General features: G+C 37.8%; 1 protein-coding gene across 11 annotated transcripts in view; it reads left to right on the plus strand.

Annotated features, from left to right (window-relative positions):
- Positions 1–23,165, plus strand: part of SLC8A1 (solute carrier family 8 member A1) — a 420,023-nt gene that overhangs the window by 309,635 nt on the left and 87,223 nt on the right. For 7 of the 11 annotated variants that reach the window (XM_047782209.1, XM_047782211.1, XM_047782212.1 and 4 more), the window contains exon 3: positions 20,948–21,054. In XM_047782209.1, coding sequence (XP_047638165.1) covers positions 20,948–21,054 — 107 coding nt within the window. Of the gene's footprint in view, positions 1–20,947; positions 21,055–21,587; positions 21,692–23,165 lie in introns of all 11 variants that reach the window. The other 4 variants (XM_047782213.1, XM_047782216.1, XM_047782218.1 and 1 more) reach the window with 1 other exon arrangement.

Here is a 23,165-nt window from a genome sequence, read left to right on the forward strand (position 1 = left end):
CTGTGCAGTCTCTACGGGAGGATTTCCATGATATATTCTAATGGACAATTATATAGGCTACAGAACAAATCAATCTACACAAAGAATACCCCCTCTGCACAATGCTTCACAGACTTAGTAAGTCTAAGAGCTAATTTATGAATTTTTACCACTAATCAATGCACTGGGAATAGATTTGATGGGAAATTTATCTGCTACATTACAGTGAGCAGAATCTACACGGGCCACAAAGAACCACCTTTTGCTTTTACCCTGAATAATAGACGAGGTGACATCTGTTCGGTTTAGGGCAATGTTATGGAAAAGGATACATTTCATAAACTATTTAAATATGGAAAGTGAGACAGAGAAGACAGTTGGCTTTTTTTTTTTTAATAAAGCCCTATTTTTAATGCTGTTTGGACTAATAAGATGTTTCCCTGATGCCTGTTGATGGATCATTGCCTTAGAATGATTAGGGGAGCTTTTTTACACTATAGATTCCCCCACTCACCTTTCACCTACACAGCCAAGGTTCTGATTCTACGGTGAGGTAAAAGAATCTGTATGTTTGTTTTTAGAGCCCTGCAGGAAATTCGGATGTCAGCTTGATCAGAGGAACCACTGGTCTAATATTATGTTCCTTCCATAAACCTCAGGGCTCACACGTTCAGAATCTGCTTTTGCATGATGCCCTGAGTCTTATTTTCACTAGAAATACATTTGTTTTTAAGTTTTAATCCACACATAAGTTTTCTCAGGTCGCTTCCTAGGAAAGTCTCCATTTGTTACAACTGCCTCTGCCACATTCCATCTCATTCATTTTCTCTTCGAGTGTCACCAGCACCACCATTGCTACCTCAACATCTTCCCTTATCTCCTTCACATTACTACATAAATCAGCCCTCTGGCTTTATTTCCAATAGTATTCTTTGGTCTGCACTGTGAATCTTTTTTCTCTGTAATTGTGAGTCCTCTGATTTTGATATGTTAGAGCCCACTGGGAATAGACTTGATGGGAAATTTATCTGCTATGTGTCTCCCTCGCTCTCTCATTTTCATACTCCCCTTTTTTACTCTGTTACTAGAGATGCTTCAGTATTGGGTTCTACATTCTTTGCCTTTTTCTTCTAAAGTCACTGCTTTGGAGAAAGTCTGTCAGCGCAAAGGAATGGTTTTAATTTCCATCTCAATATGCATGACAAAAATATAGAGACTTCTCATCTAGACACTTCATCTTCATTGAAGACCCACAGTCCATACATTCTAAATATCTAATCCAAAGTTTATCTTCTCCCCACAAAAAAACTCCTTAATGTTCTGTATCGTGATGTTGGGTGTTTCCCATGTTTGGACCTGGAAATACCATTTACTTAAATATCTAATAGTTATAGATCATAATAAAGAAGGATATAACCCTACAAAAGATCTGTGGGGAGAAGCAGGTAGAAAGTGTCCAAGTTCAAGGTAAAGAGATTATGGTGGCTGTAATTTTTCTCCAAGTACTTTCTCATTTCTCAGCCTTATCCTTTTCCTCCAATTCTCCACAAACCCAGACTGATCCCAATCAACTTTCTCATCCCCATTCCTCCCTGATCTTCAGTAGGAAGGATTCCAGAAGCACTAGCCCAGCCCTCTGGGCCTCAGCATCACAGTAAGCTTGTTGACCATCAGAGTCTGACCCATCCTTCAGATCCAGTAGTCCATGCTCCCATTTACCATATACCGTGGAATTGCTATGCATCCCAGGTATTTTTCCAGGCACTCAGGACCGATACAGTAAACTGTTAGATTTCTGAAATTGATCTGAAAGTCAGATTTTATTTCCTGTCCAGTTTCCTCCTTCCTATCTTGATTTCATGACATCAATTTATCCTAAATGAAGGTCTGCCCTTCCTGTAATCTGTTCGCATGGAGGATCTGTGCCTCTCCCAGGTGAGGATAGGGTTCTCATACATGATGCTATATGCAACCCTTTGACCTTGGAACTCCTGTGTTGCTTTATCCTCAAGTCCACCTCATTCAGTTGCATGCTTTCTTGCCCATCTTACCCAATGGCTTACCTGATTTTTCATCTATTATATATTTCCATTTGGTGGTTTTTTACAGCCTTTCTCATTCTCAGCCCCCTGCTCTAGTCCAGTGGGCAGACTGAATTTCAGTCTCATCCTCTTTGCAGTCTGTTTCATCCCACTGTGCTGAATCAGGCCTGGCCATCGGACATAACGCCAACTGTTGCAGCTGAACCCTTGTTATGTATCTTTTGCTTTCAACCGCTCACTGTTCTGATCTACCTAACACAGAGAAGTGCAAGGAACAGATGTCATTTTATTCACGCCTTCAGTCATTTTTTTCAATCTCGTTTGCCTCCCATAGTAAATTACTATTTCTCATCCTAGACCTCAAGACACTCTGTTCTTTCCATTTTCTCCCTTTCTTTTATTCTACACACACACACACACACACACACACACACACACGCAAGCACGCACGCACACACGCACATGCACACATACACACAGCCTACTCAGTAACCTAAGAATCACTTTCCTCAGTGACCTCTTAGGAGAATGATATTCTTTTTACCCTTTTCCATACCCCAACCTGTAAATTTCCATTTCATGACATCATTTTGGTTGCATTCTGTCACCAATCCTCCTGCCAATACTGTATAAGATGGTGTAATGTGATTGCAATTTTCCATGTAATTCATTAACCTGAGACTTCAGTTTTTGACATTTTCATTGAAAAAGGTAACATACACATCTAGATATCACTTTGTCATAAAGTTTGCCCAAACCACTCACAGTTGATAAAAATGAAATAATGAAATATGTGCTCAAACTTGAATTGGTGGTAGATAATAATTCATGAAAACCAGGTCAGTTTCCCAATCTGATGATGCTTTCTCCCACAGAATTTGTATTTTACTACCTCTGTCTTGCTATAAGAAGTTGATGGTTGCAGGCCAAAGAAGGAGCTCAGAGAGACCATTTCATGGAATTCGATTTGTTTTCTCTAAACTACAGACAAGGTTTAAGGAAGGTGAAGTTGAAGAAGAGAAATTAAAACAATTTCTCCCTATTTCTTCTACTTTGACAGAGCTGGACTAGAGTCTGGGAGCTATGCCCTTTCTCAAAACATGCTGCTGGACAGTGCCTGAGCTGACTATTCTGGTAGGGACTTTAGGCAGTGCTGGTCCAAGGGAGAGCATTTTCTCCATGGCTGCTTCCCTGGCCCTCTCCTTCACTTTTATCTAGTTTTTTTTAAAAAAAAAACCACAAATTTCATCCCAGAGTTACCTTGGTTATCCTAAAGGTCAAAATTGATCATGGCAGTGTCCATAATCTAAAAGGCCCGTTGACTCTTTATTACCAAGTTGTGCCTGGATGACTTAATATTTCTACTGACCCCAATCTCTCTCTCGATACACCTCCCATTAACCCTCCTCCATGTACACGTGCCTGGGAAACAGGGAGCCAGGCAGCACCTCCCCCTTCTTAAACGTGACGTGCCTTTTTGTTTCTCTGCTATTTACGTCGTTTGTTTTTTTCTTTTTTTATCTTTGAGATTTTGCTGCATTTCCACCTGACTAAACTCTACTACTTCTTCAAAACTCAGTCCAATTACTCATGCCATTTGTGAAGCTGCCCACCCTTTGAGCTCCCACAGCACAGAGCTCATGCTTATAGTTAACACATACAGAGCACATAGCTAATCTTTGGTTAACATGCCCGTCACTCCTCTAAGCTGTGAGCTTATTCTTCTTTTTATCCCTGATGCCTAACATGGGTCTGATACTTGATTAGATACTGGGTAAAATTTGTGGAATGGCTGAACAAAACAACATGCCTGGTAAGTTCACTTGACCCTTCCTAGTGAACTGCAAGTCATGAGCTTGAATCATGTACATGATAGTCGTTTTGCTCACTTTCACAGAAAAAATCTATGCTAAGAAGCCTATCTTTTCATCTAAAACACATGTGGGCTGTTTTTTACTGAAAAATCTAAGAGACTTTGATGGACCGGCACAAACTCAAGTACATATTTGTACAATGGGAATAGCTGTGTCAATTACAGATGTCAGGTAAGCAGACATCATGTCTTGGCACTGTGCTTGTTGCCATGGGGAATGCACACGGAGTACCCAGGGTGTCCTGGCCCTTGGCGACATGGTTGCTATTGAGTGTAGATGGTTTTGCCAGAAGATTTTATGTTATCAGGGGCTCTGAGGACCCAGAAATGTGTTTATATAGATTCTCTTCAGTTCCACCCCCAGTCTCACTAACCTTTGAATATGTATATCAGGAAGTCTTACTTCATGAAAAACATTTAGTTAAAACAATAAAGAGAATTTTGATTATTCCAGAAACTTAGAGATAACTCATTTAGAATTCAGGTCTTATGAATGATACACCAAAACACCATGACAGCAAGTTAACAGAGAGGGGAAAATCGATAAATAATCTTTTAAGATCTAAATTGGAAAAAAAAAAAAAAAAAAAAACTTCTACTGAATTTGTAGGATTTATTCAGGATACATAGACCTGTCCTTAAGATGTACTCTATTTCCCTCATGTTTTCATTTTATTAAATGAAACATATATTATAATTAATATGTTAAATCCATTTATACCTAAAGTTAATATAAATGCTAAAATCCAATTGAAGAATAACTTAATAAATATTTAATGAAGTATTATCTCATGTTCTAGCAGTCAGTTGTATATGCTACTATAAATTGTAAGTTTTAGTTAGGTAAACATAAAATGTAACTCTGAAGGGAGATCCATGGATAGATATCAGATATTACTGCCTTTCTGTTTATATAATAAACTCCTATTTTTCAAAAATGACTATTAGAATATTAATACACTATACATATTGCATACATATTTCAGAGTGAAACTGAAGAAGCAATAATGAAACGATTGTTATAACCAAGAGACCTAAGCTGCAAAAGAGAAGATTAACACCTTACATTTGAAAATGCTTAATATGTTAAATGATTTTTTTCCTGTACATTATTTCATTTGTTTTTCATGTCAACTCCCATTTTACATTTGATGAAATTGAAATTTGTAGAGAGAAAAGTCATGCTGCTATAACATATATAAATATGTATATGTTATATAAGAATAAAAATGTTTATATATAAATATTTGTATGTTTATAAAAATATATAAATATACATTTATATATATTTATAACTATTTATAGCCAAAATCTATAAATCTCTATTGCAAATGAAAATCTAGTTTCTCATGTCCCTGCTACCTGTAAGATTCTCCAAACAAAAGTGCAAACTTTCTAGAGAATTTATAAAATAGCACAAATCCGGAAACAATAACCTTTCCCTATAAGAAGATTATATCTACATCAAAAGCTGATATAATGGTGAGGATTTGCTTTTTGAGCACTAACTGTGAACTACATACAATCCATAATAAAATTAAAAAAAATTTGTAAAGCTTCCTTACAGATTTTCCCCTTCAATCAATATGCACTTTAAATGCAGCTCATCAGGGTCCCTATAATTAATCCCAGAATTGCTCACTAAGTACTTTGTCACTGTGTTTGGTCTAGTGGTTCAATTTTGTTAAACAATGTCATTATTTGCATTCTGTAAACATGCTCTGGTTCTGTAAAGTCTGACTGGGGAAAACTTCCATTATAAACAAGAAACATAAAAGAAAAAAATTAAAAAAGCAAAACACATTTTCAGTTCAAATTTTGATTTTAAGTTGGAATCAATAAGACGTTTAATTGTCTTCTTACTGATTTTTTCTGTAACAATTGCCTATAAAGGGCCTTGGGTCCCTTCTGTTACAAATAACAAACTCTGAATATAACTGGTGTGGTTTTTAGCTAAATAGAGTACCTGGGAAAGATTTAAACATCCAAGTAAATGCTATCCTGAAGAGTTCAGTGTGAGTCCATAGTCAGTGAATTGTGTCCTGGTCCCGTAAACAGTGGAAAGCATCTACAGAGGGTAGGGAGCATAGTGAGGCCCTTGATGTTTTGGTGGTAATAACTTGTGACTTGCAGTTTATATCAGTTTTAACTTTTTACTGTTGGTGATTAGATACTCAGGAAGTATTTCATCACTTGGAGACCCACTATTCAGAGCAATTATAGGCTTGCCACCTGGCTGCAGAGCTAATTCCTTCGATAACTACTCCCTTTAAATTAAGCAAATGGGATCTCTTTAAAATTTGAAGTATATTTTAAATGAAAAAATACACACAATTATTGACCATTCTCATCTCAGGAAAATAGACCATCAGTTTCCTTATTAGGTGGCATACCAAAACTGGTTGAAGAAGGAAATAAGAAGAGAAAAATGAAAAGATAGACAACTGCTAAATGTGTTGCCCAGAAGCCTTGGGATATGAATAAGACTATGGGTTACTGTGTATTTACTCTTTATTTAGTGTTTCTGCGGATGTTGTAGATTCTTTTCATGTCAGAGGCTCACCAGGTCTGATTCTGTTCAGCTATCCTCACTAAAGGAAGTCCATGTTTCCATTATATGGGCCATTTAATTTAGAAAACATTCATCAGCAGAACAGACAATGATGACAAGGCAGTGAGTTAATGAAGAAAATCATGCATCTCCTGTTATCAGCGTCAGTGTTTACTTCATTATAGAGAGAGGAGGGCGTTCTCTTGTGGCACAGCAGATTAAGTATCAAGCATTGTCACTACAGCAGCGTAGGTCACTGCTGTGGTGGGAGTTCTGTCCTTGGCCCGGGAACTTCCACATGCTGCAGGTGCAGCCAAGAAAAGGGGGAGGGAGGAGGTTTTCTACAGAGAATGGTGAATTTGATGTCAGCAGCACCTGAGAAGAAAACAGTAGGATAACTGCAGAGTAAATGAATCCCAGATGTGGATTTAAGAATTGGGAGATGAGTTTTAATCCTGATTCTGGCATCCATCGGCTTTGGGGTATTGACTAATTTCAGTGAGTCTCAGTTTGCCCAGATATATAAAGACAAATGAACCAGGAGGTTTCTATGACCAAGGATCAAGGACTGTTCTAGACTGGAAAGTAGGGTGGGAAGATGAGGTCTGAATTTAAGTGGAAAATGACTAATGCCTTTTTGATGGTAAGCTTGGGAATAGATGGTTAGTAGAAGGACATTAGTCATTGGTATTTGTGAGTAACTTAGCATAAGGAACTATTTGTTAGAGAATCAATAGAAACTTAGCAAGATAGCCAGAATGGCCTTCTAGGGAAACAACACTGGTGGATGATTCTTGAAAAAATTTTCAGCAAAACTAGCCAAAAAGTTAGCAATGACCAAGGAGAGAATTTCTTCTTTTAAAAAGGAATGTACAGGAATTCCCATTTTGGCTCAGTTGTAATGAATCCAATTAGCATCCATGAGGATATGGTTTCAATCCCTGGCCTTGGTCAGTGAGTTAAGGATCCAATGTTGCCGTGAGCTGCGGTTTAGGTCACAGACTTGGCCTGGATCTGGCATTGCTGTGGCTGTGGCATAGGCCAGCAGCTGTAGCTCTGATTTGACCCCTACCCTGGGAACTTCCATATGTCATGGGTGTGGCCCTAAAAAGGCTAAAAAAAAAAAAAATGAGGGGATGTACAAATTTTCCAACAGGCACAGTTCAGACAAGAACTTCAATAAAGACCAGTAGAAGAAGCAGCTTACCATCTAGGTTAGGAGTCCAGGATGGGGCCCAAGCATGCAAAGAGGATGTTAGGGAAGTAACAATTCACCTCTAAGGGAAATAATCCCTTGTAGTTCAACCATAAGAAAGCACCATAAGTTCATAATATTTTTGGCTTGTTTTAGTTCTTTCTCACCCTATAAAATATAGATCAGTCTATTTAAATAGGAACAGTAGAGAGGAAAAAACGGCCCACAATCCATTCTTATTGTTATTTTAATTCATTATTACATGTAACTGTAAAGATATAGTTAATTACATAATTGTAAAGACATTTCATGAAACATCTTGTGCCATTTTAAAGGAGAGTTTTTAAGTTTTTTTTATGCCATGGGAAATGTCCAAAATATAACATGAAGTGAAAAATCATGACACCGAATTTTTTATTTATACACACCCACACATATATACACACAAAATGTGGTCCAAATTATGCAACTGCATGTTTTAAAAGTTAAAAACAAAACACTTTTATATGTTCAATGCTGATCTCTAGTGGTAGGCTTGTGCGTGATTTTTATTTCTTTTCCTTTATTTCTACATTTGTCAGATTCTCAACAATGAGCAAGTATGAGATTAATAAGCAGGAAAAAACACTTTAAGAAGTGTTTTATCTGAAAGCAACTGATATTATTTTAATTGTATTTAGTGAAAAAGAGCCCATGAAGTACAAACTTGCTAACACAAACTTGTACATTCTGCCAACTTATGATATTTCATGTAAATAGGGACAGGAGTCTGTTCAGAATGAGGTTTGCCTAGGTTAGCAGGGAAAACAAATGCTAATAAATACACTGAAACTTTGCTTTTAAAAAAAATTGCTTTTAGTGATTTCTACTAACCTACCTTGTGATATCAGTAAATTAGCTTTATTGAAATGCTTCAGTTCCTATTCCCTTTCCCTTTCTATGTACATTGTCCTGTTCTGTTTTCCTCTATTATTCCTTGAAAAACCTCATGATATAGATATAATTATTCCATCTTTACGGGTGAGGAAACTAAGACATTCACATGAGTTACAGGCAGTTCAATTCCAAGAGTCCCAGTTCTTGACACAATATTGCTTGTGGTCATAGTAGACATGGCTAATATTCATTTAGTATGTAATATATGCCAGGCTCTGTGTTAAGCCTTTTATATGTGTTATCATGGTTTATTTGCAGCAATCAGATGAGATAAATACTATTTTCATAACCACTTTAGAGAGCAGAAGCCTTAGGAAGAGTAAATAGCCCACAAAGGTGCAGATAGTAAACAGCAGAATGAGAACTTGACAATCTGAATCCCTTTCCTAAATCAGCATTTTAGGAGGTCATGTCCTCCTCACCCCCCACCCCCCACCCCCCACCGGTGTTGTAGAACTACTCGGAGCCATGGCCATGGTAGCAGGAACCTGATTAGCCTTAATAATTATGTTACTGTGGAAATAAATTAATATTGGAATAACTTAATAGACTCCCTGGATATCTTCCTTCATGACACCTTCAGGTTAAAGAAACCTGAACCAAACCTACCTTTTCAACCTTATACCCACTGAGTAAGTGGTCAGTAAATATTATTATTTATTATTTATTTTTTTCTGTAAACCATAGGCCTCCATTGTGAGATACAAAACTAAAATCCAAATGTATTTGTAGAATATATAATGTCAGGGGAGAAAGAAAAATTCCCTCTACCCTTCTAGGTTCTTCTGGCTGGTCTAAGAATCAAATTGACTTGAGACAGATGAATAGGAGAAAATTCAAATGTAATTTCATACATATAGGAACCCAACATGCCTAAGAGGGTCAGAGACAAAGAGGTTAAATAAGAGATAAATGCCATCCTGAGCTAAGGAATGGGATAGAGGCCTAGGACTTCCAAGGTCAGGAGCAGCATTCACAGGATGGTAAGGGGAAGAACAGATGCTTGGGAATTAGATTTTTGCCCTGCCATATAGGTGGGGCCACTTGGATAAAATTTATCTCTGGTAATAACTCTTTTTCTGGGGAAAATCTCCAATTTAAATTCATCTAGGTAGTTAATGGGGGGACAGTAGCTTCACATGAACCCATGGGGTCTTGACTGCATTTAGCTCAAAATAATCCTCAAGGCAACAGTTAGGGAGCTCATTCTAACACCTGCAACAATGTGAAGTCGTAAAGATTGATTGCTTAATCTAATATAAAATAGCAGTAAGATAAGACATGGAATAGAAATGTGAGATGTCAAAATCAGTATCAATTCATTATTTATTGATTTATTTTAGCTATGTTCGAAAAAACTTTTTGGCATCCTTTCTTTTAGAATGTTTTATATGAATTCATGCAGAGAGAGATTGATTTGTCATTGATTATTTTGTGGCTATGGAGAAAGGGAGGGAAGGAAGGAAAAGAGAGAGAGGATATGAATAAAAATCTTAAGAAAGCCCAGCTTTATTTCTTGCTGTTCTACTTTTAAAGCTGGCCTCTTTTGAATACAGATGCTTTCTCGGCACTGAGTAGCTGCTGTCCTAGAATGTACTAAGAGTGAAATCTTTCCATTGCTTTCGAGGGAAACTCTTTACTATGAACAAAGAACCTTGACAAAGGAGGAATGTCTGAAGGTGTAAATAATCTCTAGAGAGAGTCTCATATCTAATGACAACTCAAAAATTTTGAAAATGCTCATAATTTTTGAAAAGGTTGGGAAGCCAACCATTGCTTTCAAATTCAACAGCAGCAATTTCATTTAATTCCAAATTCTTTTAAAGGGCAGTGACAAATTGAGGATTTAACATACGTTTCTATATGTGTTCGGTTTGTAGAGAAGAAGATGCTCAGGGTCTCAAAGTACACATAACATTATCCTCAACTTTGAGGAATTTGTTAAAACAACTTTTTCTAGAGAATTTTACCTTTTTCGTTCACTTTAAGGATTACAGTGAAGATCTCAGGTTACAAACAGCACTCACAAATTAAGGAATCATTTTAAAGTTGATGAGAATCCTCCAACATTTTGATAAAAGTTCCTCTCATGGAATTTGCACAATGTCCGTATTATTAAACGATAAAAATAAATCTAGACTAAGATCTATTTTGATGTATTTCAACATGGTGCCCAGTGTTGGATCCTCTTTGTTTTTCACTAAATTTACAAACTGTCTCAGTGCACATTTAGATAACAAACCCTTATTACTTTACCCTCCTAAAGACTGAAGTGTGTTCGCTGCAGGGGAGTGAAGCAAGGGCAAGGTATAAATTTTATATATCACAAAATTAGGATATATATATATATAATCTTCTCTTAGCAAATTTACTCTTGTGATTGCCATATTAGCCTGTGATCATAGGATAGAACTTTGAGGAGGGATCTAGCATTCCCAGGGTACTATTTATTTGAACACTAATTCTAGGATCCTTATCTCTTTCAAGTGGTCAACCAATGTGTCTTCTAGGGACCAGAAGGTAGCTATGAAGTTTATCCTTTGAGACTAAAGTTCACAGTTGATTGCTAAGAGAGAGCCCCCAAAGAATTACACTTGTTCATATCTTGCATTTGAACGAATGAATGAGTTGCCATTCAGATTCAAAAGTAAGAGAGGAAAATAGAATAGAGCTAGGTTTTCTACCAGAAAACCCCCACTCCAGGGCTCTGTAAAACTCCCTTGGTATCCCTCAGGGAACAGCAGGATTTTAAATGCCCCTGCCCCTTGCTCTGCTTGAAGCAGCCTTCAGTTACCATCTGATAATGCAAAGAGATCAGATGATAAGGCCTCCTGGAGAATTACTTTGCTTGAGCTACTTCAGCAACTTTCATCTTTGGAGGCTATTTAAATTACAGAATAGCACCATCCTGGTTTGTCATGTTCTGCTTCATAGCAGGAGCTTCAGGAGAAGTACAACTTCAGTCCTCACTACGTATCCATCCAGCTAACCTGGTAAGGGTGCCCCTGTTGAGGCTGGGACTAGGAAGCTAGCTAGTATTTTTTTTTTTTTTGAAGTGTAGTTGACTTACAGTGTTGGGTAGTTTCAGGTGTACAGAAAAGTGATTCAGATATAGATATAGATAGATATTCTTCTTCAGCTTCTTTTCTATAGTACATTATTCAAATATATTTGAATGTAGTGCTATATACAGTAGGACCTTGTTCTTTATCTATTTTATATATAGCATTTTTTGTATCTGCTTCTCCCAAACCCCTAATGTATTCCCCTCCCCCACTTTCCTCTTTGGTAACCATAAGTTTGTTCTCTAGGTCTGTGAGTCTGTTTCTGTTTTGCAGATAGGTTCATTTGTGTCGTATTTTAGATTCTACATATAAGTGATATCATATGATATTTGTCTTTGTCTGACTTACTTCACTTAACCTGATAATTTCTAGGTCCATCCATGTTGCAGTAAATGGCATTATGTCATTATTTTTATGGCTGAGTATTATTCCTGGTATGTTTGTATACCACATCTTATTTATCTATTCCTCTGTTGATGGACATTTAGGTTATTGGCTATTATAAATGGTCCTGCTATTGAACATTGGGGTACATGTATCTTTTCAAATTAGACTTCTCTCCAAATATTTGCCACACTGGGACTATTACAGTTTCTGTTAAGTGTTTTATTATCTCCAAATGATGGATGATAACATTGTTTAGAAAAATGCTAGCTAGCCCACATATCTCAGCTAGAAAGTGGCAGAGTCAAGATACAAATCCAAGGTAATCTGAATTCCAGTTTTGTGCCCTTGGCATTCAACAAAGGAAACAAGGGATTCAAGTTACACTTTTGTCCCTCTTCTATGACCATCTTAGAATGGGACCTTGAGCAAACTCCCAAGTGGATTCATGCCAGAGTTCCTCACCAATAATCTGGAAAGGATGTAAAAATATTAGAAATAATATGAAAAGCAGTCTATTCTTATCCTATTTGGAATGTGAGTTGGAGGGGAAGTTGACTTGGGTCAATTATGGGAAAATGATGAGAATATATGTGTGGGTCTTCTCCAAATGCTTCTTTCTCTCCCTAACTTGAAATCACCAGGCAACTCACCAAGTTAAATTTTGAAGGGGAAAAAATGGCTTACAATGCAGCAGCAATTTAAGTCAAGTGATACAAAAGCAACCCATAGCCAGCATGTCTTTCCTTGCTGGTAGAGAGAAATCAGTGCCAGCAAGGACACTGGATAATGCCCTGGGTGATGTGACCAGAGCTGTTGGCTTTGCAAGGGCAGCACGTTTTGAGTCCTTTCCTTTCCTTTTAAATGAATCCCATGAAGGAAACACTGCTCCTGATTTTTTCAAAAGACTTTATACTTTTGGAAAAGAAAGAAACTATCCAAGGGGGCCAGGCCTGAGGTAACACCCATCAGAAATGTTTAGCCTGTCAAAACAGGACATCAGTAACCCTTAACCCTGGAGGAGGCAGCAAGCACTCTGCCTGGGGAGAGGGATGGCTTGAGGGCTGATAGAGCTGGCAGACACAGCAATGGCACTTAGCTTTGAAGCAAATGGTTTTCACTGTCTCATGGCCGTGAGGCACACCAAGTTTTAGCAGTACTAGCAATTTGAAACTTCTAAATGAAAATTCACCCCACACATTCTTTCACAACCTTTTCTTACCCAAAGAAACAGCCTTTTCTAGACTATGATTTGTCCTGAAGCTTGTTTTTGTTGTTGTTGTGTTTTGTAATAGCAGCTTTGTTGAGATGTAACTCACACACTAGAGAATTTAATTCATTTAAAATATGCAATTCAATGGGTTTTAGTATATTCTCAGAATTGTACAACTGTGGCTATAAGCAATTTTAGAATATTTTCATTATTCCTAAATGAAATCCCACAACCATTAGCAGGCACCCCCATTATTTTGCAACCCCTAGCCCTCTACCACCACTAATCTACTTTCTGTCTCCATGGATTTGCCTATTCTGAACTTTTCATATAAATGGACTCATACAATGTCTGAGACTCATACAATGTCTTTTGTGTCTGGCTTCTCTCACTTAGCGTAATGTTTTTGAGGTCGTCCATGTCAAAGTGTAGTGGAGGAAAAATAATTTTCCCTCTACCCTTTGGAGTTCTTGGCTGAGACCATGTAATACAAATTAACTAGAGAAAAACAAAAGTTTATTAACATATCTACATAAGAGATACTCAGGGAAAAATGAGTCATTCTCTGAGGTGGCTTAAATGTAAGCCTAAATACCATCTTAATAGGGAAAGGGGAGAGGGGAGGTAGGCTTTGTACATGACTTTGAGGAAAGATGAATGTGCCCTTAGAAGAAAAGATGGGCAGTATGACAGTTTGTGGCAAAGATTTTTTTCGTGTCCACTTCTAGTCTTCTCACCTGTGACAATAATCACGTTCTCTGGATGATGAAATTCTCAGTAAGGGAATTTATGAGAATCGACTTCCTTTTTTTTATAATGACTTCCTTTTTAAGCATCTATCTTTTTCACAGATAGGAGGAGTTCAGAGAGAGCCTCCCCCTGAGCTTGTTATTTTTTAATGGCCCTCAGCTCAAAACAATCAGTATAACAAAGCAGTATGTTTTGGGAAGCATAAAGGCTACTACCCTTTAGTAGCCTGTACCAGAAATCCATTCCTTTTTTATTGCTGAATAATACTCCATTGTATGGCTGTATCACATTTTGTTTATCGGCTGATGGATATTAAAGTTGTTTCCAACTTTTGGCTATTATGAATGGTGCTGCTATGAGCATTCACGTATAAGTTTTTGTGCTGACATATGTGTTTAAATCACTTGAGTTCCATCTAGAAGTGGAATTGCTAAGTCATATGGTAACCTTACTTTTTTTTTTTTGCTTTTTTTTAGGGCTGCACCTGTAGCATATAGAAGTTCTGGGCTAGAGGTTGAACTGGAGCTGCAGCTGCTGGCCTGCACCACAGCCATAGCAATGTGGAGTCGAGCCATGTCTACGATCTACACCACAGCTCACAACAATGCCGGATCTTTAACCCACTGAGTGAGGCCAGGGATCAAACCTACGTCCTCATGGATACTAGTTGGGTTTGTTTCTGCTGTGCCACAACAGGAACTCCAATAACCCTAACCCTATTTTTAAACTTTTGAGGAACCACTAGACTTTTCCAAAGCCTCTGTACCATTTTACATCACCACCAGCAGTGTAAGAGAGTTCCAGTTACTCTCCATTCTCCACCACATTTATTATTTATTATCTGTCTTTTTGATGATTGCTGTCTTAGTGGGAGGGAAGTGGTATCTCATTGTGGCCTTGATTCCCATTTTCCTAATGACAAATGCTGTTGAGCATCTCCTTATGTATTTATTGGCCATTGGTTTACCTTCTTTGGAGAAATGTCTATTCAGATCCTTTGCCCATTTCAAGTTGGTCTATTTGTCTTTTTGAGTCATAGGGGTTTATCCTGAAGCTTTTAACACCACGTGTACTGGGGATTAAATTTCAAACTTGCTTTACCTATGATATCACTCTGTGGTCAGAGAAATTGCCAGATCTTTTCCCTTCAGATGTGGTTGGCCCTGGGTCACTTCTTTCTTGAGTCTGAGTATGGCAGCTTCCCTGGGGAAAGTTTCCAGTTCCAGGACCTGGCCTCTCACTGGTGTGGCTCAGAGGCTCTCTGAGAGAAGGGATAGGAGCATTACTATCTTCTGTGCCAATTGAAACCCTTAGTTTTTCTGTTTTCCAAATAGAACATCTGTTATCTAAAAGCCTAGCACCAGAGTTCTTATCTCTCAGAGGAGGAAATCACCCTTTAGGAGTGTAAACTTTGCTGCCCAGAGGTTAAAATGTTTTCTCATCTATTACTGTTAAGATTGCCTGTGGAGGCCAGCATTTCCTGAGAGGAGAAAACAACTTTACATGTTCTATATAATCCAGAAAAAAAATCCTGGTGAAGGACAAAGTAAAGCATTTCTCCCATGCTTCAACCTAGACTGCTAATGAGATCTAAATTTCAGCTTTGACCCTGACTTCCTCACAAGGATACCTCCTCCTTATTTAACACATCAGGTCAGACAGGGTGGTTCTCCATTAGCCTGCCCCTGCCCGGCTACAATCTTAAAATCCCCTGAAAATCTTTTTAAAACTATATCCATGCTGAGGCCCCAGGGCTAGAGAATTCCATCTCACTAATCTGGAGTGAGACCAGCCCAGACATTTAGTTTGCAAAGGTTCACCCATGATTCCACCATGCAGACAGTTCCAAAACACAAGGCCAACTATTACTGGCCTCTTAACTTATCATTTGACTTAATGAAAGAGCCCTTTGTCCTATCTAGACCAGTGCTTCTAACTTTTACTTTCATTAGTGTCATATGGGGGGGATCTTGGTAAAATGCCAATCTGATTTGATGGACCTAGAGTGGGCCTGAGATTCTGCATTTATGCCAGGCCCCCAGATGAGGCCAAGTCTGCTGGTTGGTAGCTCACATTCCTCAGAGTTGGGGAGCCCCCTTGTGCTCCTGGCACTTTTCAATTAATCCTAACAGGACCTTTATCTCCTCAAGGATTTAAGTTTTTAAAGCAGTCATCATTGAATACAATATGTGCTGTACGCCTTTTACAAACAGAATTGAAAATCTGTCATTGCTCATCTAGGCAGTCTTTGTTAACATAAAGATAAGACAAAAAACCTCTAATTAATTCAAAAGAATTATTCAGACCTTTCAAAGTCATCATAAAAGTACTGCACAACTGAATGAATCAGGACCTCGTGGGTCACATAACTGAAAGATACTGGTCTTTGGAGCCAGTCACAGGAGTCTCACTTTATGACCTTGGAAGTGAACTTCTCTGAATCATTATTGCCTCTGTAAAGTGGAAGTAATAGAAGTTACTTCCAGGCTGCTAAGGAGATTGATTATTGAATACATGCAAAATGCTCAGCAGTACATTGACTTCTTTCTGAGTATGCCTAAAGAGAGGTAAAATCATTAAAAATAAAATGTAAAAGAAGCATTGCAGTATCTACATGTGTGAAATCCTCACTGAAACTCTTTATTTTATAAGGACTCAGAAAGAGTCTCTTCTTTCTAATCCTCCAACTTGTCTTTTTCTCATGTCTCCCAACATCAAGAGCTGTTTCAGGGAAAAGAAACCACAGAAGATCAAATCGAGGCTGAAATCTGAAAAGAAACGGATACTACTCTGGCTTAGTAATGGGAGATTAGAATATATTTTGAAGAGATTTTCTTTTTTAGCTTCCACCAATACAACCATCTCTTTCTTTTCTCTTTCACAGTCTACCTGAGTCACCACCTGATATCAGAACTGCTTATTAAAATGTTTGAAGGTGTTTAGGTCCATTGAGACCCATCAGATAAGAGAGACTGGGAAATAAAATATAGATGTGGGGTTAGTATCATCAAAGGAGAGGCACTGCAAAAATCTAAAGGAATGACCTATATTTCTCCACTGAATAAACTGATATTTCTTGTCCAAATGCTTTCCACCATCCCCCCCAGAAATAGAACCAAAATATATTTCCATAAAATATTTGGTCATCCTGAGAAATTATTAAATGTTTTAATGTTATCATAAGACATATAACTGCTTTGTGAGTTTCCAGGAAACATAATTTTTATAGCACACTCTTGAATTTTAGAGTGATGTAAAAAATAATAATTATGGTAGTTGAAAAAAATCACATGATGCAGTTTTCCTATTTGTTCCTTATCAGTGCAATAATAGCACAGGAGTTGTTGGATGAAAGCTTGGGTCTACCTGACTATCCCAATCTTGTTTTGCTTAACCTCTCAATTTAAGAAATAGCAACACTACTGTATAGCACAGGGAACTATACTCAATACCTTGTAATGATCTATAATGGAAAAGAATCTGAAAAAGAACTTTCAGATACAGGTAGGCTTTGCTATATATATTCGCAACTAATACAACATTGTAAATTAACCACACTTCAATAGAAAAAAAAAAAAAGAAGGAAGTAACAACAGCTGTCTGACTGCTTCCCATTGGTAAATAGAATCAAAGTACAGCCAACATTAATCTGTGTTCTCAGGGAGAAAGAGTCCTTGTAAAAGTGCTAAAGCCCTGTGGGATGGGGTGTCAGTGAGGGCAAACTGGAGGATCTTTAAGTCCCTTCAATCTTTGAGATTTTTGATTTCCCCTGAAGAACTCTGAGACACAGAGAAAGGTATGCTTCTGCTGATCATCAGGCTAGTGGAACTGGAGTCTTCACCAGATCAACCTATCTCATGTAATATCCCCAGTGATGGAAGAAGTGGTGACAGTCTCCTTCATGCATTAGGCTCTGGAAAGTGAACAAAAAAGATCCCAAGGGGATGATCCTTTAAGAACAACTTAGGTTCATTTCACCTTCTCTGCCTTTGCTAGGGGGAGCAATAGTCTGTTCCCAAGAAAAAGGTGAACATTACCAATCCCCTCTGACTTTTGTCTCTCTTGATTCAGAGAGATAATTTCTAATGATCCACTTTATCTTGCCTCTTAAATTGACTGAGTTATCTGTTAATAATCAGGTTTCCTATTAAGAGCTTTACGGTGCAAGAGAAGCAAAATCAATGTATAATTTAGTGGCTCCTCCTGTCTGTGGCCCTATTGATTGTATTATAATGATTTTGAAATAATATGCCACTATGCAAACCCCATCTATTTTAGGTGTCTTTGTCAGGCACCTACAGGAGTTCTGTTTTCCATTTCTTCACAGTTGATTTTCCAGGGTCACAGTTTTCAAATACTAAAATGTTTTCTAAGGATTATGATAAGTAATAATGTAAATAATGATACTCAGTGACAAATTTTAAGTGTTTATTTTATCATACAAACAAATTTGGTGGGACCCTATATTTCTCACACTCATCAACTACTCAGAGTAAAGAAAATAAAGCTGTCACAGCAACAGAGGATTAAATTCACCAAGGATAAGAAACAATATATTACTTGTTTTTTGTCTGTGTATTTGTGAGTAAGTGGTCCTGTTGCCCTTTGGGAATGAAACTGGGAGTCTTTCCTAAACAAGTGCTTGCCCTTTTTGCAAGATGACTCCAGCCATCTACACTGTGCTTTCTTTATTTCTGCAGTCCAATAAAATGTATTATAAAATCTAATAATATATAATAAATATATAAAATATATTGCAGAAATAAAGAAATATAACATGTGTTATATTTCTTTATTTCTGCAATATAATAAAATATATGTGGTGTGGGTTGGGAGTGCAAGATGGAGAAAGATAAGTCAGGTGTTTTTCAATAATACAAACAAAACATCACAACATGACATCCAGTCTAATGTATCCTACCATGATGAAGTGCCTTGATAATGTATTTGGGGCCATTATGTCCAGAAGTCAGTAGCATGGCCCTTCTAATACCATCAGCATTTTCCCACACATGGTTATAGTGATGCTGATTGCTTTAGTGGAGATGTACAAATATAGTTTATGATTGCAAGGCAGTCAGATGGAAATTAATACCTAAAATGCATAAATCAGATGACAAAGAGGATAGACGTTTGGCAGGTTTTTAAAAAGTAAATTTGATCTCACTTATAACATCAAATTCAGTTCTAAAATTTAAAGCATACACATCATCATTTCTTATATCTTCTTGTGCTTTCCCTAATATTTTGTATTTTCTGTATATAAAAGGATGATTAGATACCCCCAGTGTAGTCCGAGTAGGCTGGTTTATCTATAAATTAAGGAAGTGAGTTCCAGGAAATAGTTTTAGAAGTTAGACAGGAACTATTCATTATATACATGTGGTTGGACTTGGTCACACTGTTGGTAGGTTTGTAAATATCTAACTGCTCTTAAAAAATGAGTACTGCTTTAGTCATTGACAGCTGCTCATGTAGCTTTAGTATTTCAGTCTTTGAGGACCGAGATAAGAGAGCAAAGGCACTGTCTTGTGCTTCAACTCCTTAGTAGTGAGAGATTGGGATTTGAGGATTGTGGAGGGATGCTCCTTATCTGAGGAACAGGGAGGAGGTTATGAGGCTCCCAAGGACCAGAAGCCATCATTTGATCTCATTTTAGCATTAGGCTTTGGGAAAATCAAAGAATGAAACACAACTTCTGCCTTTATTCTCCTTTACAGGAGAAAAGACTGATGCTCTTTAGCATGCATAGGTCTAAATGAAACATAATGGCTTTGATCAACAATTGAAAAAAAGAAAAGATTATAGACTAATTTCCTTCCAGAAGACCTAGGACATTCCACCTGAATTAAATAATGCCTATGACATTAAAACTATGTGTCTATATAAACTCATTGTTTCAGAATTTTTAGTCAGAAATGTTCTTGGCCATTGTTACTGAAAAAAAAAATTTTTAAGGACAAACATGTGTTTGGGGGCTGTGAGTTGTAATACATAAAGTGATTAAGCCCTTATTAATTAGAAGGTAACATTAAATTTCTTTTCAGAGTCATCAAGTCTTATGGGGAGTTGAGATTTGCATCATATTTGCATTTGCCCTACCTGCCTGTCAGTCACAACCAGAAGATGATAAGGCAAGAAGCGCTAAAGGATGGATGGCAGGAAAGAAATGCCTAGGTGTATCGGTGGAGTTTGAAAGAAGTGTGAAGGGTGTATTTTGTCAAAGTTGAAACTCAACTTTCTTTGGGAAGAAAATAACTAGAACATCATGACTCCAAACCCCCACCTTGGGAGGCCTCCACTTCCATCTTTAGAAAGACAGACAAAACATGAAAAACTTCCCCTTGTGATCAACATGGAAAATCTGACTCACCTGCAGATGAGTTTGATTCTAGGACATGGGGCAGAGAAATAAAAGGCTTTTATTTTGCAATACTCTTATACATTTATTTTAAAAAATTATGATAAAATATTATGTTTGGAAATAAAGTAAATCTGAATGAAGGCCAAAAAATACGACCTAGATGCCTATCACTCAGAGAAAACATGTGTTTATATTTTGATTTGATTTATTGATTTATTTCAAAGGAGTGAATTCCAGAGCACAGCTCAGACAATCCTATGCTTAAGGCACTTACTAAATAAATATGTTTCTTTTCTTACTATTGCAGTCTCTGTTTTTCTGCTTCTCATGGTGATGATAAACCTATTGGTATGAGTGCTCTATTCTGGCTGCAATAATTCTGTGGTCCTGGGAGGGGGAGCTGTTCCTGGGGTGACCTCTGTAATCTCTCAGCCTTATCCCACACCCATTCTGGAAGAACAGTCTCACAGTCCAGAAGCTTCTCAGTTGCCATTTGTCTGGAAGTGCAGCTTGTTAATCTTGCTTTTCTCCTGTGTTCCTTCTCTTCTCTTTCCTCTTCCCCTTGTTCGTCAATTTCTATTCTTCTCTGTTTCAGCAAAACAATATCAGTCAAGGTAATTGATGATGAGGAGTATGAGAAAAACAAGACCTTCTTCCTTGAGATTGGAGAGCCCCGCCTGGTGGAGATGAGTGAGAAGAAAGGTGGGGGAGCTGCTGCAGGGCTGAGCCCAACAGCTTCTGCTGGCCTGTGCCACCCCTGGATGCCTGCACTCTTCAGAACGTGACTTACCATGCACACATCCCTCCATTTATGTAACAGGGCACAGGTCTCCTTTGGGACCATGGTGGGCCTGGCCTGGAGCTCCATCAGCCAGGTTTGGCCACTCTGCACATGACAGCCTGAGACATTCATTGTCAGTGCAGTCAAGCCTCATTGCAGAAAGTTGGTGCTGATGCTTTCTCCACCCAAATAAAGCCAACTTTCTGATTTCCTAATCGGGGTACCCCCTGATTTCTGATTGAAGCAGGGAGAATTTATGCAAGTGATGGATTGGCAGAGAATACTTAGTGCGGGGCCAGCTGCGAGCACCTAGGTGCCCTTTTACATACTCCTGGAGGTCCATGTGTTGCCAAGTCTCCCTCCATAACATCACAGTAACCTGCTGCTTGGTGAACACCTGGCATGAGCGTGTGACTCCAACCATTTGTTTTGCCTTTGTCTTGTGTTCCCACAGGAAGATCATTTCCATTAGAATATTTGACCGTGAGGAATATGAGAAAGAGTGCAGTTTCTCCCTTGTGCTTGAGGAACCAAAATGGATAAGAAGAGGAATGAAAGGTGTGAGAGTATACAAAGACATACCAGCGAGAAATTGTACTCTTCTCTCACCGTGTCTCCTACTCTCACACTTAACTCTCTCCTCTTCCTCGGCTTCCAAGTACTATCCTTCATCTCCTTTGAAGCTTTAGCAAATTTCATGTCCCTCCCCTAATTCCCAAGTGCACCAAGCAAATACCCGTCTTCTTCAAGAAGTGCCCACTTGCCTAATTGATGCCAGATTTCTAAAATTCAGAAGTGATGACATAGAAGAATGAGTTAAGTCTTCAGTTTGTCCCTCCTCGGGAATCGTGCTAAAATTTGGTTCCAAACATTAAATATCCCCTAAAAGATTAGTGGTAGAGACTACTACATACCTATTGTTCATGGTTGACGAGTCCAATGGCAAATAATAGGAAGTTTCAGAAAAATTCAATGATTAGGCTTCTTTATTGAAGCCAGTTTTCCAAAAAACAATTCTTAATAAGAACGAAGATCCTCAGGAGCTCCCGTTGTGGCACAGCAGAGACATATCCGACTAACCATGAGGTTGCGGGTTTGATCCCTGGCCTCGCTCAGTAGGTTAAGGGTCTGGTATTGCCGTGAGCTGTGGTGTAGATTGCAGACACGGCTTGGATCCTGCATTGCTGTGGCTGTGGCGTAGCTTTAATTGGATCTCTATCCTGGGAACCTCCATATGCCACAGGGGCAGAACTAAAAAGCAAAAAAAAAAAAGAACAAATCCTCAGTGTTATTGATGTCCTAGTGTTCATTTGGCATATATTTTTCATATCATCAGATATGACATTTAAAAGGGACCATGTGTATGAAACCATACTCACATCAATTTTCTTTAGTAGGAAAGATATGATAGTTCAGTAAGAACTTAGCCCTTACTTGAGGCCTATCCAGCTTTATGCTTTAAAATCTTTTGATTCTTTTAAAATGAACAAATTTCTAACATATGAAAGTTTTTTCCTAGCGATAAAAAATGAACAGCAGTATCCTTATCAGATTTTTGGTTGATTTGTATTTATATTTTTAGAAAATAATGGCGTAAAGCAGCCAAATATTCAAAGAAAGCAATCAGAGCCATTTTATATGGCCATTTTATATGACCTGTATTTGAGGAGGAAGGACAGGAATTTTATATTAGCTTTAAAAATAGTTTTTTATACTGTATTCTTATGAGAGTCTCCCATAATTATCCTCTAATAGTGGCCATTTTAAAAGGAATATTATATATATTTAATTTTACACACACATATATATATATATATATAATGAGCATAATCCCTATTAATAGTGCTTGTTAATTGTGGACAAGCAATTGATGGGAGCAGTTGATGATAGATGACATCAGATCCCTTTGCCTGAAAAGTACTTTTTTACATGTAAATAAAACAATCAAATACAAAGGACTAATTCCTATATGGAGCCAACATTTGGGGAAATTTAACTGATCCCTCTTTTATAAGAATTCACTGGCCTCAGA

Source organism: Phacochoerus africanus, chromosome 5 (assembly GCF_016906955.1).
Source record: "Phacochoerus africanus isolate WHEZ1 chromosome 5, ROS_Pafr_v1, whole genome shotgun sequence".
Classification (NCBI taxonomy): Eukaryota; Metazoa; Chordata; class Mammalia; order Artiodactyla; family Suidae; genus Phacochoerus; species Phacochoerus africanus.